Source organism: Chiloscyllium plagiosum, unplaced genomic scaffold (genome assembly GCF_037043375.1).
Source record: "Chiloscyllium plagiosum isolate Xiang-an unplaced genomic scaffold, Cpla_swu_hap1 HiC_scaffold_42, whole genome shotgun sequence".
Classification (NCBI taxonomy): Eukaryota; Metazoa; Chordata; class Chondrichthyes; order Orectolobiformes; family Hemiscylliidae; genus Chiloscyllium; species Chiloscyllium plagiosum.
Genome location: NW_028270180.1, coordinates 34,857,018 through 34,870,405, shown reverse-complemented (window position 1 = coordinate 34,870,405; position 13,388 = coordinate 34,857,018). Strand labels below are relative to the sequence as shown.

At 45.8% G+C, this 13,388-nt stretch overlaps 1 protein-coding gene across 4 annotated transcripts in view; it reads right to left on the bottom strand.

The window, feature by feature from the left end:
- usp3 (ubiquitin specific peptidase 3) overlaps positions 1-13,388 on the bottom strand; it is a 212,697-nt gene that overhangs the window by 112,143 nt on the left and 87,166 nt on the right. For all 4 annotated transcript variants that reach the window (XM_087982071.1, XM_087982073.1, XM_087982072.1 and 1 more), the window contains 2 exons: positions 9,814-9,892; positions 2,824-2,906 (listed from right to left, as the gene is read on the bottom strand). In XM_087982071.1, coding sequence (XP_087838197.1) covers positions 2,824-2,906; positions 9,814-9,892 — 162 coding nt within the window. The remainder of the gene's footprint in view (positions 1-2,823; positions 2,907-9,813; positions 9,893-13,388) is intronic.

Below are 13,388 nucleotides of genomic sequence, written 5' to 3'. Positions count from 1 at the left end.
GGGGGAAGAAGAGAGGGGGGGGGAAGAAGAGAGGGGGGGGGGGAAGAAGAGGGGGGGGGAAGAGAGAGAGAGGGGGGGAAGGAGAGAGAGAGGGGGGGGAAGAAGAGAGAGAGGGGGGGGGAAGAGGGGGGGGGAAGAGAGAGAGGGGGGGGAAGAGAGAGGGGGGGGAAGAGAGAGGGGGGGGAAGAGAGGGGGGGGGAAGAAGAGAGGGGGGGGAAGAAGAGAGGGGGGGGAAGAAGAGAGGGGGGGGAAGGAGAGAGGGGGGGGAAGGAGAGAGGGGGGGGAGAGAAGAGAGAGGGGGGGGAGAGAAGAGAGAGGGGGGGGAAGAGAGAGAGAGGGGGGGGAAGAAGAGAGAGAGGGGGGGGGGAAGAGAGAGGGGGGGGGAAGAGAGAGGGGGGGGAAGAGAGAGGGGGGGGAAGAGAGGGGGGGGGGGAAGAGAGGGGGGGGGAAGAGAGGGGGGGGGGGGAAGAGAGAGGGGGGGAAGAGAGAGGGGGGGGGAAAGAGAGAGGGGGGGGAAGAGAGAGGGGGGAAGAGAGAGGGGGGGAAGAGAGAGAGGGGGGGAAGAGAGAGGGGGGGAAGAGAGAGGGGGGGAAGAGAGAGGGGGGGAAGAGAGAGGGGGGGGAAGAGAGAGGGGGGGAAGAGAGAGGGGGGGAAGAGAGAGGGGGGGAAGAGAGAGGGGGGGAAGAGAGAGGGGGGGGGAAGAGAGAGAGAGAGGGGGGGGGAAGAGAGAGAGAGGGGGGGGAAGAAGAGAGAGAGGGGGGGGAGAAGAGAGAGGGGGGGGAAGAAGAGAGAGGGGGGGGGGAAGAGAGAGGGGGGGGAAGAGAGAGGGGGGGGGGAAGAGAGAGGGGGGGGGAAGAGAGAGGGGGGGGGAAGAGAGGGGGGGGGGAAGAGAGGGGGGGGGGGAGAAGAGAGGGGGGGGGAGAAGAGAGGGGGGGGGAGAAGAGAGGGGGGGGAAGAGAGAGGGGGGGGAAGAGAGAGGGGGGGGAAGAGAGAGGGGGGGAAGAGAGAGGGGGGAAGAGGAGAGGGGGGGAAGAGAGGGGGGGGGAAGAGAGGGGGGGGGGAAGAGAGAGGGGGGGGAAGAGAGAGGGGGGGGAAGAGAGGGGGGGTGGAAGAGGGGGGGGGGGGAAGAGGGGGGGAAAGAGAGGGGGGGGAAAGAGAGGGGGGGGGAGAGAGAGGGGGGGGGGAGAGAGGGGGGGGGGAGAGAGGGGGGGAGAGAGGGGGGGGAGAGAGGGGGGGGGGAGAGAGGGGGGGGGAGAGAGGGGGGGGGGGAGAGGGGGGGGAGAGAGGGGGGGGGGAGAGAGGGGGGGGGGGAGAGAGGGGGGGAGAGAGGGGGGGGGAGAGAGGGGGGGGGGAGAGAGGGGGGGGGGAGGAGAGGGGGGGGGAGGAGAGAGGGGGGGGAGGAGAGAGGGGGGGGAGAGGGGGGGGGAGAGAGGGGGGAGAGAGAGGGGGGAGAGAGGGGGGGGAGGGGGGGAGAGAGGGGGGGAGAGAGAGGGGGGGAGGAGGAGAGAGAGGGGGGAGAGAGGGGGGGAGGAGGAGAGAGAGGGGGGGGAGGAGGAGAGAGAGGGGGGGGGAGGGGGGGGGGGAGAGAGGGGGGGGAGGAGGAGAGAGGGGGGGGGGAGAGGAGAGAGAGGGGGGGGAGAGAGGGGGGGGGGGGGAGAGAAGGGGGGGGAGAGGGGGGGGGGGAAGAGAGAGGGGGGGGAGAGAGAGGGGGGGAGAGAGAGGGGGGAGAGAGGGGGGGGGAGAGAGGGGGGGGGGGGGGAGAGAGAGGGGGGGGAGAGAGAGGGGGGGGGAGAGGGGGGGGGGGAGAGAGGGGGGGGGAGAGGAGAGAGGGGGGGGAGAGAGAGGGGGGGGAGGGGGGTTGGGGGGAAGAGAGGGGGGGGGAAGAGAGGGGGGGGGAGAGAGAGGGGGGGGGAGAGAGAGAGGGGGGAGAGAGGGGGAGGAGAGAGGGGGGGGGAGAGAGGGGGGGGGGAGAGAGGGGGGGCGAAGAGAGGGGGGGGGGAGAGAGAGGGGGGGAGAGAGGGGGGGGAGAGGGGGGGGAGAGAGGGGGGGGAGAGAGGGGGGGGAGAGAGGGGGGGGAGAGAGGGGGGGGAGAGAGGGGGGGGAGAGAGAGGGGGGGGGGAGAGAGAGAGGGGGGGGGGAGAGAGGGGGGGGGGGCAGAGAGAGAGGGGGGGGGAGAGTGAACACTCTCTGCTCATTCCTGAAGAAGGGCCTGTGCCCGAAACGTCGAATCTCCTGTTCCCTGGATGCTGCCTGACCTGCTGTGCTGTTCCAGCAATAAAGTTTCAACTTCAATTCCCACAAGCCAGTTAAGTAAATTTGAGGCTGGCTGCAATACAAGGTTACGTGGAAATTGCAGATTCAAAATTGAACAGGGAGATTACAAATTCAAGAATTTTGTGACACTTCTTACTCTGTATAATGCTCAAAGAAATGGGGAGATAAATGCCAACTAGGTATGACAAATTCTGCAAGCATATAATCTAGCCTGTTTTATAAATCAGAGAACAGGGAAACATTTTGATATACTAACATTACAAAGATAAGTTCCTTGAAGTGGTCAGAGCTGTAGGAAGGTGAGCTTGAGTATTGTTTTAGAAAGGTTTGTTAAATATTATCCAAAATTCATTCCGTTCTAAATACAATAGTGTTAGCTGCATATGATTATTTAGCATCACTATGCAGACTTAACAAAAGCTTGTTAGGTATAACACTTCTCAGTGTCCCAAACAGCTGGTTAAACAACACAAATTGTCAAACCAATATATAAATTCTATTTTTCAATCTAGAAAGGTGGGTTTATTATACCCTTACGATGAGTATTACCTGAGTGACTGGAGGATGGCATTCATAAAACAGGTGTTCCCGAGATTCCGCAGTCCTGTGGCACAAACGGCAGTGGTCCCTCCCTATCAGACAATTTAGAACCTATTAATTGGTGACTAGTAAGCTCAATAGCAAAGTTCAACGTGAACCTAACCAGCTGGAACTGAGTGCAAATTTTGCTTGTTAACACTATCTCAACTGTCACTATTAGAATTGTCCAAAGTGGAGAGCCACAGAACCATAAGAAATAGGAACAAGAGTAAGCTGTTCAGCCCCTCACGTCTGCTCCACTATTCAATAGGATCATTGCTGATCTGATATTCCTCACAGCCTCTTTCCTGTCCTTTCCTTAATCCCCTCTCTTCCCCTATTGATCAAGAAATATCTCAGCTGCCCCTACAGATCTTCGTAGCAAGGCATTTCAAAAACTTGTAACACAGGAGAAATTCCTCCTCTTATGTTTTAAATTGGCACCCTTATTGATAATGTTCTCTCTTCCTAGAGACTCCTTTGGAAGGGTAAACATCCTCTCAGCATTTACCTTCTCATACCCCATTAGGAATCCTACATGTTTCAAGGAGATCACCTCTTTTTTTCTTAATGTCAATGAGCACAGTCCCAACCTGTTTACTCATATGACAATCCCTCCATAGTGGGAATCATCCCAATTAACTTTCCTGGAACTGCCTCCAATAAAATATTTTTACTTTAAAGGAGTCAAAAACTGCTCTTTTCAGATGTGGTCTCACCAGCACCTTGTACAGCTGTAGTAACACTTCCATACTTCTATAATCCAATGCCCTTGATCCAAGGGCTAACATTTAGCCTTCCTAACTACCTGCTGCACCTGTGCACTTGCTTTGTATTTCGCGCATATAACCCCTAAGTCCCTTTTGAGCTGCAGTTTTCTTCTCCATTTTAAATAACATTGTTCTCCCTCAAAATTGAACTCGCGTTTTCCCTACACCATACTCCATTTGCCAACCTTTAGCCCACTTACTTAACCTATCGATGCCCCTCTGTAAACTGTTTGTACCCCTTCACAACTTAGCTCTGCACCTATTTGTGTTTGCAAATTTAGCCACAGTACATTCGCTTCCTTCCTAAGTCAGAAATATATTGTAAACAATATATACAATATATTGTACTGATTCTTCTGTGACCCCACTGATCACAGGTCACCAACCCCATTCACTGTTTCCTGCCCATTAGCCAATTCTCAGACCTAATCTTTTTATGAGCTACTTTGTCAAATGTCTTCTGGAAGTCCAAACATTGAGTAAATATATGGAAACCAGAGGCTTTCTTGAAAAACTCTAATAAATTAGACATAATTTCTCTATGAAGCCATGCTGACTGTTTGATTAGATTGATTTTCCAAATTGCTTCTATTACTTCCTTTAATAGCTGACAACAATTTTCCATCAGTAGACAATCCACCTGTAACTACCCATTTTTCACCTCCCTTTTTAAATAGGAGGAAGGTTAACTGCAAAAGTTCCCTTTTAAAATAAACTATTGATCTTCAATCATTAATCTATATTTGTGCAAAGATAAAAATTTAAAATACAACTAGAATGGAAGTTATCCATATTGAACTATACAAACTAAGTGAAATTTGCTGATTTTTAAATACCTAATCCCAAGGCTAATGCAACTTAGTTCTTAAAATTAAAATATCATCTAATAATTACCTCAATTTGGAGAAAAAAGGCATTGAAACCTAAAAGTAATTTCCAAGAAACTCCAAAAAGATTTACATAGAAAGGTCTCACAGGATTGTTCACAGGTCATTATTTCTGCTGCTGAGAGAGATAACAATCAGCTTCACAGTGCTGGGAAAATAGCTGAGTGTAGGTGGAAGCCAGTGTTGTCAGTTGCCCATGTTAGTCACCATTCCAGGATTGGTTTGTACATAGAAATGAAGGGGGGTACTTGGTAAAGTGACTGGGGAGGGTTTGAACTAGTGTGGCAGGGGGATGGGAAGCAGGAGTACAGCAGTGGATGCAGAAATTGAGAAAGGGAGAAACCAAGGCAAACATGACAGAACAAGAACAAGCAGGAAACACTGCTGAAAAGAGCAGGGCTGGTGTTCTGAAATCCATGTATTTCAATGCGAGAAGTATAATAGGCAAGGTAGATAAATTCAGAGCTTTCGGTTAGTACTTGGAACTATGACATTACGGCAATTACAGGGACTGGGCTGAAAAAGGGACAGGACTGGCATCTGAATATCCCAGGATTTAGATGTTCCAGGTGCGATAGAAGGAGATGTAAAAGGGGTGGGGGAATTCCCTTTTTCATAAAGGAGTATCCCTCAGCTGTACTGAGGGAGGATATATTAGAGGACTTGTGCAGCAAGGCAATATGGGTAGAACTCTGGGATTGGAAATGTGAACTCAATGCTGGGTGTATACTACAGGCCACCCAACAGCCAGCAGGAGATATAGGAGAGAATATGTACACAGATTTTGGAAAGAAATAAAAACAGCAGGGTGGGTGACTTTTTAACTTCCCCTTATATTGTCTGGGACTCACTTGGTGGTAGGGACTTGGATGGCGCATAGTTAACATTTAAGAGGCATTTGGATGGGTATATGAATAGGAAGGGTTTGGAGGGATATGAAGGGTCTGTTTCCATGCTGTATATCTCTGACCATTCAGGACGGTTTCTTAACGCCGTCCAACCAGGGAAGGGGTTATACCACACCTGGTTTTGGGAAATGAACCACCCAGGTTAGTGAGGTTTCAGTGGGGGAACACTTTGTGAGTAGTGATAGGGATAACAACAGTCTCTGGGTGAAGGTGTTAAACTTTGGGGAAGGTGAATTACAATGATATTAGGCAGGAACTGGAGCATGTTGGTTGGAGACGGTTGTTTGAGGGTAAATCCACATTGGACTTGTGGGTGTATTTCAAATGGCAATTAATTGACGTTCAGGACTCGCATGTCCCTATGAGAATCAAGGATAGGTATGGCATGTTAATGAACCTTGGACGACCAGGGACATTATGACCTTTGTCAAAAAGGAAGCATATGTAAGTCTAGGAGGATAGGAATTGATGAAGCCCTTGAAGTACATAGGAAAAACTTAATCAAGGAATTAGATGGGCTAAAATGGGCCATTAAAAGTCATTAGCAAACAGGATTGAGGAGAATTCCAATGCTTTTTATTTATAAGCAAGAGTGTAGTCATGGAAAGGGTCAACCCCCTCGAGGGCAAAGGAGGGAACCTATGTGTGGAACCAGAAGAGGGAAGTAAGATCCTAAACAAATACTTTGTCAGTATTTACCAAAGAGAAGGAATTGGTGGAAGGTGTTCTCAGGGAAGGGAGTGTTGAATTGCTAAGCCAAATTGCTATTAAAAAGGAAGAGGTGTTGTGCATCTTAAATATTAAGTCCCTGGGTCCTGATGGGATCTATCCCAAAATATTGAGGGAGGAAAGAGAACAAATGGCTGGAGCATTGACAGATCTCCTCATTGGCCACGGTGAAGTCCCAGAGAACTGGAGAATAGCCCATGTTATCCCATTGTTTAAGAAGGGTAACAGGGATAAGTTGGATATTACAGGCCTGTGATCCTCACGTTGGTGGTAAGGAAATTTATTGGAAAACATTCTTACAGAAAAGATCTATATGCATTTAGAAGAAAATTGACGTATTAGCATGGTTTAATGTGAGGGACATCATGCCTTGCTGACTCTATCAAGTTTTTTGAGATGATTAAGGGAAAAAGTGGTTGATGTTGTCTACATGGACATGGACTTCAGTAAAGCCTTTGACAAGGTCCCTCATGGCAGACTGTACAACAAGTGAAGTCACATGGTATCAGGGGTGAGTTGGCAAGGTGGATACAGAACTGGCTCAGTCATAGGAGACCAAAGGTAGTAATGGAAGAATGCTTTTGGGAATGGAGCGTTGTGGAACACCACTAGTCACAGGGATCAGTGGTGGGACCTTGGCTGTTCATGGTCTACATAAATGATCTGGAGGAATACACAGCTGATCTAATTAGAAAGCTTGCAGATGATACAAAGATTGGTGAGAATTGCCAGAGGATACAAAAGGACTTAGATCAGTTGGAGGCATAGGCAGAAAAATGGCTGGAGTTTACTGGCACTTTGGAAGGTCAAGTACAGGTGGAAATTATACAGTGAATGGCAGAACCCTTAAGAATATCTATGTGCAGATGGTTGTGTGTGTGCAAGTCCACAGATGGTGTCAGTGCAGATAGATAAGGTAGTAAAAAATAGCTATGGCATTCTTGCCCCTTCATTGGAAGGGGCATGGAATAGAAGGATGGAAAAGTTATGTTGCAACTTTACAGAACTTTAGTTTGGACATGCTTGGAATATTCAAAAAATATCATAGAATCCCTACAGTATGGAAACAGGTCATTTGGCTCAACAAATCCACACCAACCCTCCAAAGAAGAACCCACGCAAACCCATTCCCCTACCCTATTTACCCCTGATTAATGCACCTAACCAATACATCCCTGAACATTATAGGCAATTTAGTATAGCCAATTCACCTAACCTGCACATCTTTGGATTGGAGGAGAAACCCGGAGGAAACACATACAGACATGGGGAAAATGTGCAAACTCCACACAGTCACCCGAGGCTGGAATCGAACCCAGATCTTTAGCACTGTGAGGCAGCAGTGCTAACCACTGAGCCATGTACAATTCTGGTCACCACACCACCAGAAGGATATGGATGCTTTGGAGAGGATACCGGTAAGGTATACCAAGATGTTTCCTGGTATGAGGAATTTTATCAATGAAGAAAGGTTGGCTAGACTAGGTTTGTTTTCACTGGAATGCAGGAAGTTGAGGTGTGGCTTGATAGAAATTTCTAAGATTGTGAATGGCAAGTTAGGGTGTAGGGCTCAATTACCAGGGGACCAGGTTCATGGTGCAAAGGGGTTGGGGTTTGCAGGGGGGGTGGTGGAAGGTTTATAAGATGTCCAAAGCAACTTTTTCCACACAGTGGCAAGTGCTTGAAATGTGCTGACAGAGGTGGTGATGGAAGCAGACACAATAGCAGCATTCAAGATACACCTAGATGAATACATAAAGAGGAAGGGAATAGAGGGACACAGATCCTGTAAGTGAAGACAGTTTTAATATGGAAGGCCAAAATGTGTCGGCACAGGCTTGGAAGGCTGAAGGACCTGTTCCTGTGCTGTATTATTCTTTGTTCTTAATTTGGTGCACTATGCTCTCGCTGACATACACTATGCTCATAGCTGATCATCTGTCTATCTCATCCTGTTCCAGCTTTCTCCCCATAGCCTTCAATCCCTTTTTTTGGCCCCTGTAACTATTTAGGATCATAGAATCCCTACAGTGTGGAGGTAGCTCATTTGATCCATCGAGTCCACGCTGATCCTCCAAAGAACATCCCATTCTGACCCAATCCCTACGCTGTAGCTCTGTACATCCCATGGCTAATCCATTTCAGCTGCGCATCCCTGGACACTACGGGCAATTTAGCATGGCCAATCCATCTACCTGCACACCTTTTGGATTGTGGGAGGAAACCAGAACACCAGGAAGAAACCATGCAGATACTGGGAAAATGTGCAAACTCCACACAGACATTCACCTAAGGGTGGAATCAAACACCTGTCCCTGGCAATGTGAGGCAGCGGTGCTAACCACTGACATCTGAACTATTTATTTTTTTTAAAATATTGAATGTTTAGGCCTCAACCACTGCCACAGAAGTCCACAGGGTCACCACTGCCTGGGTAAAGAAATTTCTCCCTAACTCAGAACTAAATGGCCTACCCCATATCCTTAGCCTGTGACCTCCAGTTCTGGAGTCCCTGGTCACTGGGAAGTTGCTTCCTGTATTTATCTTGTCTCAATCTGTTGGAATTTTTATAGCTTTCTGAGATCCTCCCTCATTCCTTGTAATTTAGAACAATATATTCTTAACCAATCCAGTCTCTCTCCTTATGACCGTCTTGTCATCCCAAAAACTGCCAGTTTTTGCTACCAAAGTGTATAACTTGATATTCATCTTCAACTACCATACATTTGCCCACTTATTCAACTTGTCTAGATCACAGTGAAGTATCTCTACATCCTCCTCACAGCTCACCCTCCCATCCAGCATTAGGACATCTACAAACTTGGAGATATGTTTAATTTCCTTACCTAAATAATTAATATATAATATTAAAAGCTGGGCCCAAGCACAAACATAATTTGTGGTACTCACTTGTCATTGCTTGTCACTCAGTAAAACAGGCGTTTATTCCTACTCCTTTGTTTCCTGTTTTCTATGTCAGTACATAAACCGAATCCCACATGTTTTAACGGTAGATGTTAATCTCTTGCGTCAGACCTTATCAATGCCTTCTGAAGGTCCAAGTAAACCATATCAACTGACTCCCTGTTATTAGCTCTACGAGCTATATTCTGAAAATATTCCAATAGATCTGTCAAGCATTATTTCCCTTTCATAAATCCATGCTGACTGTCCAATCCTGTCACTATTTATCAAACACTTTACTATTAAATGGATTTTCCCCACTACTGATGTCAAGTTAACTGGTCTATAAATCCCATTTCCTTTCTGCCTACATTTTAAAAATAGTGAGATGACATTACCTACCCTGTAATCCGTAAGAATTATTCCAGAGTATATACAAACTTGAAAGATGATTGCCGAATCACTCTTTCAGTGGGTACTTCCTTATGTAACATGTTGACAAGTGGGTCCTGGGGATTTATCAGCCATTCATCTCATCAGTTTCTCCAACACTATTCCCTTAAGAATACTGATTTCCTCAATTCCTTCTGTTCACTAGACACTGTTTCAATATTTTTGGGGAACTGAGTCTTTTTTTTTGAAGTCAGAACAAAATTATATATTTGGTCACAATACATGGAAAACAATTGGTGCATGAGTAAGTACTGTTGAATAATTTTTTTCATGGACAAAGTGTCCAGTAATTATTACGATCTTACTTACATTTATCTTCAAATACTTGCTCACAGATGAACTTTCCATCAACTTTCTTTTGCGGTGTCTGTCTACTGAAATTGCTGAACTGTATGATGAGAAGGACATATTAGAGTGTGCATCACTTTTCACTGGATGCTGTGGAATACAGCATGTTTATCAGTCTTAAGTGGTATTTTCTATTCAATGCTTCATTGCAGAGTTCAATTATCCAATTGTTTAAAATATTATTCAGTCACACTGCATAATTAAGACCAAATGCTACATTGACGTTGACAATTACATTATTGTATACCATTGATGCTGGCTAACCCTGTGCCTATGAAGCAGGAAAGCAAATAACTTGGGTTGAAAACTTAAAGAGCATAAAGACCATAAATAGAAACAAGAGATTGCTATTCAGCCCCCTCACGTCTGCTCTCCATTTAATAGGATAATGATTGATTCCTTATGTCCACTTTCTTTTTCTTACCTCTTAACCCTTGATTCCCCATTTCGACAGGCAGCGTTTGACCATGCATAGTCAGCATAGCTTTGTCACAGGTCATGCCCAACAAATCTAGCAAGTCTTTTGAGAAGGTGACTAATCGTATGGATCAAGTTAGGGCAGTTAATGTACTTGATATGGATTTCAGCAAGATCCCACATGGGAAGTTGATAAAGGTAAAAACTAATGGGATCCAGGTTAATTTAGACAATAGGTGAAAGAGTAGGCCATTCTGCCCTTCAAGCCTGCACCACCATTCAATATGATCATGGCTGATCATCCTTAATCAGTATCCTGTTCCTGCCTTATCTCCATAACCCTTGATTCCACTATCCTTCAGAGCTCTATCCAACTCTTTTTCTTAAATGAATCTAGAGACTGGGCCTCCACTGTCCTCTGGGGCAGAGTATTCCACACACCCATCATTCTCTGGGTGAAGAAGTCTCTTCTCCTCTCTGTCCTATATGGTCAACCCCGTATTTTTAAGCTGTGTCCTCTGGTTCGGGACTCATCCATCAGCGGAAACATGTTTCCTGCCTCCAGAGTGTCCAATCCTTCAATAATCTTATGTCTCAATCAGATCCCCTCTCAGTCTTCTAAACTCAAGGGTATACAAGCCCAGTCGCTCCAGTCTTTCAGGGTAAGGTAGTCCATTCCAGGAACTGACCTCATGAACCTATGCTGCACTCCCTCAATAGCCAGAATGTCTTTCCTCAAATTTGGAGACCAGAACTGCACACAGTACTCCAGGTGTGGTCTCACCAGGGCCCTGTAAAGCTGCAGAAGAACCTCTTTGCTTCTAAACTCAATCCCTCTTGTTATGAAGGCCAGCATGCTATTAGCCGCCTTCACTACCTGCTGTACCTGCATGCTTACCTTCATTGACTGGTGTACAAGAACACCCAGATCTCTCTGTACTGCCCCTTTACCTAAATTGATTCCATTTAGGTAGTAATCTGCCTTCCTGTTCTTGCCACCAAACTGGATAACCATATATTTATCCACATTAAACTGCATCTGCCATGCATCTGACCACTCGCCTAACCTGTCCAGGTCATCCTGTAATCTCCTAACATTCTCCTCACATTTCACCTTGTCACCCAGCTTAGCATCATCAGCAAATTTGCTAACGTTATTACTAATACCATCTTCTTTATCATTAATATATATTGTAAAAAGCTGCGGTCCCAGCACTGATCCCTGCGGTACCCCACTGGTCACTGCCTGCCATTCCGAAATGGAGCCGTTTATCATTACTCTTTCTTTCCTATCAGCCAACCAACTTTCAATCCAAGTTAGTACTTTGCCCCCAATACCATGCGCCCTAATTTTGCTCACCAACCTCCTATGTGGGACTTTATCAAAAGCTTTCTGAAAGTCCAGGTACACTACATCAACTGGATCTCCCTCGTCCATCTTCAGAGTTACATCCTCAAAGAAATTCCAGAAGATTAGTCCAGCATGATTTCCTCTTCATAAATCCATGCTGATTCTAACCTATCCAGCAGTTGTCCCCCTTAGTCAAAGCATCAATAACAAGGAAGTATAACTTTAAAGCTTAAAGACTATTTAAAGTTTTAAATAACTTCAAAGAAGTTTAGAAGGGACCCGAGGAAAATCTTATGTCCAGTGCATGATGGGAATCTGAAATGCCTTTGAGGGTAGTTGAGGAGAGAAACTTCACAATCTTTAAAAGTTACTTGATAAGCACTTGAAGAGTCAGAAGATGCAAGAATCTATTGTCTGAAATATAAACAGTGACTCTGCCCTACAGCTCTCTGTAGCAAGGAGTTCCAAAGATTCTAAACCTTCAGAGAAGAAAATCCTCCTCATCTCAATCAACTCTCATTCTAAGTTCCAGTAGAGATCCAAACTGTTTATGCTTTGCTCATCAGACTATCACTCCATAGCAGGGATTACCCAAGTAAACCTTCTCTGTATTGCCTCAAATGAAATTGTTTTAAGTTAGCAAACTTCAGCGAACTCACAATGGTCAGCAACCTGAAACATTAACTACTTCTTTGCACAAAGGCTGCCTGACTTGCTGAGTATTTCCATCATTTTATATTTTATCTCAATTGAGATTTCTAGCATCTGCAGAAATCTGATTTCATTTCCATATTTACAAGAATTGATTAATTTAGTCAAATCCCTGTCCCAATTGAATGTGGTACCAGTGCAGAAGGTTGCAATTATAGCATAAGTTTACATTGGCAGTTTCCATAAGGACAGACTGTATGATTTTAAATAGAAAGTGAAAGTCTGACTGTACTATTAAGTCATTTCCTAGCATCAAGTTCTCCTTCATGTAAGGACTGTACTTAGTTTTTCTGGAGTCCTTATCATACAAAATCAATTTCTGGATTAGTGGTGCTGGAAAAGCACAGCAGTTCAGGCAGCATCCGAGGAGCAGTAAAATCGACGTTTCAGGCAAAAGCTCTTCATCAGGAAGCCCTTCATTCCTGATGAAGGGCTTTTGCCCGAAACGTCGATTTTACTGCTCCTCGGATGCTGCCTGAACTGCTGTGCTCTTCCAGCACCACTAATCCAGAATCTGGTTTCCAGCATCTGCAGTTTTTGTTTCTACCCATACAAAATCAATATTGAGTTTGCATTTCCTATGCTCTAAACACTTACATCATATCACAATATTTCTACCCATTAGAGCTGGCATTGAAACTTTCCTTTTGAACAGGGAGGAATATATGCTTGCCTTGCCAGTAACAAATACATCTTGAACAATTCAAGTGGAATTCCCAAGTTAGATAATAAACTCTCAGCCCAATAATTCACATTTGTACCATCTTTAACACTTCTGAGGAATACAGGTAAATAAAAGTTTTCACTGTGCACTGGAAGGAAATATTAGATGCAAAAGCTTCACCAGAAAGATCGATTTAAAGGAGCAAAAGTTTAGCACTTCAGTTCCTTGACATTATTGGAACTACATTCATTGAAGCAAAGGTGGATCATTTGATCATTCTCATGCCATGTAGCTGGTGAAAAAAGCTTTGGTTCCAAAATTAACAAAGTTGTTTAGTTCAGTTCCGACCCAAAAATGTTGACTAAAAGCCTGTTATTCGTGCAATTCTACAAG